General features: G+C 48.9%; 1 protein-coding gene across 2 annotated transcripts in view; it reads left to right on the top strand.

Moving 5' to 3' along the window:
* Nucleotides 1-3,713, top strand: part of KCNK10 (potassium two pore domain channel subfamily K member 10) — a 113,533-nt gene extending 109,820 nt beyond the window's left edge. For both annotated transcript variants that reach the window (XM_006925506.1, XM_006925507.1), the window contains exons 6-7: nucleotides 463-605; nucleotides 2,452-3,713. In XM_006925506.1, coding sequence (XP_006925568.1) covers nucleotides 463-605; nucleotides 2,452-3,072 — 764 coding nt within the window. In that variant the 3' untranslated portion in view covers nucleotides 3,073-3,713. The remainder of the gene's footprint in view (nucleotides 1-462; nucleotides 606-2,451) is intronic.
* Nucleotides 3,714-4,461: the final 748 nt, after the last annotated feature.

The raw sequence follows: 4,461 nt of genomic DNA, 5'->3' as shown, positions 1-4,461 counted from the left end.
TAATTTTACTTCCATAAATCCACTCGGGCTCTTGGCGAATGCATTGTGCACTTAGGAAGGAGGCAGTTCCATGAATTCCAAACCATTTGGGATTACTTAATGGTATTTTTATTGAATTTAAAGAAGTTTAAGAAAAAATTGACAAGTGGCTCTAATCTGTCATCCTCTAGCTCAAGTCATTCATTGCCCAGCTCAGGCCGAGAATGGGTGGATCAGGTTGGCCACTGACATATTTTTGTTATGGGTATGACAGTTAGTGGTCAAGAATCGAAGGAAGTTAAGCCACAAGTCAGGTTCTTTAAGGGACAGCACATATCTGTCACATTGTGTATCCATCAGGCCTAACGGTTGAGTGTTACATGGTGATGGGGTGATGGCATCTCCGCTGCCCGGACTGTAATGTGTTTGCTTTGTGACGTTATATGCTAGATCCTGGTTGAAGTAACCTCTGGTTGTTTTCAGGGGGCAACGCTGGCATCAATTACCGGGAGTGGTATAAGCCCCTAGTGTGGTTTTGGATCCTTGTTGGCCTTGCCTACTTTGCGGCTGTCCTCAGTATGATCGGAGACTGGCTACGGGTTCTGTCCAAAAAGACAAAAGAAGAGGTAGGACCGCTTCCAGATTCTGTGAATGTTCCTGAGAGTGGATGAGCTCGTGTCAAGAATTGTTTGTCTCTGTTTTATCGGCGAGAGCATTTCTTACTAAGTGGAGGGCTCAAAAGGTTTCCTCGTTTTCAATCATTACCTGAAAGCCAGGTTAAATAAAATAGCAGTGATTTGGGGGCTCCTTTTTTTGGCAGGTGAGAAAATCTAGTGACTCACTTATCAGCCCACGGATCCTGGAAAGACTAGTAAACAACTTATTTTTAAAAAGGAAAAGGAGAAAGAAATAGTAAGCAGAGGTAGACTATGTCGAAGGAGGTATGCAGTTGCCCTTTATGAGCAAACACGTGGGGAAGGCTTAAAAATTTTATAAAAAGCTTGAGAAAGCCAGCCTGCCCTTCGGGTCTCATGGTCTGTATGGAAACGCAGTTGAATGCCATTCTGTATGAGACCGAAGTCATCGAACGGCGGCCGGCCAGCCGAGGGGAGGTGAACTCAAGGGTCCCCTTCCACCTGTATCCCCTCCTGGTTGTCTGATCTCTAGGAATAAGTGTGTCCCTGTGGCCGGGGGGACACAGCCTTTACCCCTCGTGTCAACGTGCACAGTAACATACGCAAAGGCGAGAAAAGGAAAGCAGAGGATGGAGAGGCAGATTTTGTGAGTTAAAAAGAAAAGTTTACGTAGTTCTTCTGAGAGGAAAAGAAACGAGGCGGCGGCAAAGGAAGAAGAAGGGAAGGGGTGAAGAAAGGAAAGGAGATAAAAGTTAAAATCCAAAGAAGTAAAAAGAGGGACGGCCGCTTTAAGGCCAGCTGTTCCATGTAACAAGCCCTGGGAGAAAGCTGCCAAATGGAGAGATTTTCCATATCGTTCCTGGGTGCAGTGTTAATGTTCCTGGCTTATGGAAACACTGGCAATGCAGTCCCCATCCAGTCTGATTCCCCAGGTAGCTAACTGCAGCACCTGCTGAAAATCAGCTATACTGACAGAGAGACAGCATAAAGGTTGACTTTCCTCAATGCAGAAATCCGAGTCACTCTTATCGGTATGGGCAAGCATGGGGCTCATGCTATTTGCCCAGATGAATGAGCCCAGAAGCTTGGTTCTGGTCCTCATGCAGATCTTTACTCTAAGGAAATGTGTTCTGTGGGTTTCGGCAGAACACGCCCCCTTCATGCACCGTGACCAGGGAGGTTTGGTTACCAGGTGCCCTGAGGGGCTTCTTAAACCAGACAAAGCCTGATAGCACGTGGCCACAGCATGGCCCAGGTGCAGGGGGGCCGGCAGCCCCAGTTTGCCCAGGACCGAAGGGGTTCCTAGGGCACAGGTCTTTCCCTTTTAAAACCAGGACAGGTTGGTCACTCCACCCAGAGAGAGGCACAGGGAAGGACAAAGGACCTGCTGAGCATTTGCTTTGTCCCAGGCTTGAGCTAGGTGCATGTCTTTATCTCACATGATGCTAAAAACTGTCAGCTAGACGTGACGACCCCAGCTATGTTGGAGGAATGGGGTTATACAATTAAAAAAAAGGCATGGATGCATAAGTGAGACCCAGGCCTGTCCAACTCAGGGTGTTGATCCCTCCCCCAGAATGCCATCCACCTCTCACTCAGCCACCATCTCCAAGTCTCAAGCTTCCGTTGGGCTGTCCCGCGGCATGTGGGTCCCTCTGAAACTCATTAGTCATCCAATTCGAGATGGGTATTTAGGCAGTGGGAGGGACTGGGGCAGAGGTAGCATTTCAGCCCTCCCCCGAGCTTCCCAATGGGACACCCAAGGGCTGCGGGTGCCGGGGGGGCGCCCAGGGCAGAGAGGAGTTGCTCAGCGTCTTGTTGCTCTTCTCCCGGCCAGGTGGGTGAAATCAAGGCCCACGCGGCCGAGTGGAAGGCCAACGTGACCGCCGAGTTCCGCGAGACGCGGCGGCGGCTCAGCGTGGAGATCCATGACAAGCTGCAGCGGGCGGCCACCATCCGCAGCATGGAGCGCCGGCGCCTGGGCCTGGACCAGAGGGCCCACTCGCTGGACATGCTCTCCCCCGAAAAGCGCTCCGTCTTCGCCGCCCTGGACACGGGCCGCTTCAAGGCCTCGTCCCAGGACAGCATCAATAACCGGCCCAACAACCTGCGCCTGAAGGGGTCGGAGCCGCTGAACAAGCACGGGCAGGGGGCCTCGGAGGACAACATCGTCAACAAATTCGGGTCCACCTCCAAACTCACCAAGAGGAAAAACAAGGACACCAAAAAGACCTTGCCCGAGGACGTTCAGAAAATCTACAAGACTTTCCGGAATTACTCCCTGGACGAAGAGAAGAAAGAGGACGAAACGGAAAAGATGTTTAACTCGGACCACTCCAGCACGGCCATGTTGACTGACTGCATCCAGCAGCAGGCCGCTGTGGAGAACGGGGTGGTCCCCACGGACACCAAAGACAGAGAACACGAGAGCAACGCGTTACTGGAAGACAGAAACTAAAAGTTACAGGACATCGGACTTGACGAAGCGTTGTGTTTTTTTTTTTATATTCACCCCGAGACATGTGCCTTAAACAGACTTCATGTTAGTCCGAAATTACATAGCATCGAAGAAATATATTTCACTGTGCCATAAACGACTGAGAAAGCTGCTCTGCCAAAAGGAATCAAAGAACGAGGACTTCGCTTCCGAGAGCGACCGCCGGACACCCAGGGAGCGTTCGCACACGCAGGTGGTCGTGGCCACAGATGTCAAGGGCGCTTCGGTGGTGATGCCGCACCCCTGTGCAGCACCGCCCTGGCGTGGCACATAGAAATGGGCAGCTATTCCTTAGACCAGCCTTCTGAGAGGGACAGGCATGTCTTTTAAATGGAGTCTCATTTCCTGAACCTACCGTGAGTGATATATGCACATACAGAAGGGGACCGGATTGGGGGTGAACGGGTACCTGTCACTGGGGTTAGAGTCGACATTCTGGCATGTTGCTCTCAGCTTGAATTTTGATATAAAACCGTTCAGTGCATATCTAATCTTTCTCAGCTCCACATGAATGTCCGTGGGACCTGAGAGCACCTGGAGTTCGTTGGAAGCAGGTCAGAGCACACGTATTAAAAGGTGCAATTGCTTTCCTCATTACAAAACAAACAGAAGGATCACAAACATCACACTGTGGATATCACCTTAACCAATGACAAAAGCCTACTGAATTTTGTCTCTCTCACAGGGGTAGGTAGTCCAAACGAACTGGCAAGCACTGGTGAAAACTCGACCTCCGCCACTGCATGGTTACAGGCAAAAAAATCATGCATTTTCCTCACTGGGTGCGATGGTGAAAATAAACTGGTTTTGAAATGTTCACGTTCACTTTTCTAGTGGAACTTCAGTTATGACTTGTTTTGAAAAGAGGGGAAATATACCAAAACCATTGCCTTGCATGATGCCAGTGGCTTGCTGTTCTGTCTAGCTGATCTTAAATTTTTACAAAAATAGACATCCTGCATGTCTGAGACATACCAAGGAGGACCGTGGCATCATTCCATCTCAGGGCTTTTTGTCCCTTTGGGTGTCTTAGGGTACACATAGTTACAAGGTCCAATCTTGCTCCCTCCAAACAAAAGGAAAATTAATCCCTCAACCAACCCTTGTATAAGAAGATTAAGTTGTTTTAATTGCTTGCAGCTTAAGTGCCATTAATGCCATTTAAAAAAATAATACTTAAAATATTTGACTTTCATGTTTGGGCATCCTTTTATTGTGAAAGAATTACTCTTCCTTGCTTGTTTCCTTACCTCACACCTGCTATTAGAACACCAGTTGGAACACACATGTAATTGTTTCAAGGTAAACAATAACCAACACGTGATCATTATGATTGTTCCATGAGGTTAA

Source organism: Pteropus alecto, unplaced genomic scaffold (assembly GCF_000325575.1).
Source record: "Pteropus alecto unplaced genomic scaffold, ASM32557v1 scaffold8, whole genome shotgun sequence".
NCBI lineage: Eukaryota > Metazoa > Chordata > Mammalia > Chiroptera > Pteropodidae > Pteropus > Pteropus alecto.
The sequence above is the reverse complement of the archived record's forward strand: the minus strand, read 5'-3'. Positions and strand labels throughout refer to the sequence as shown.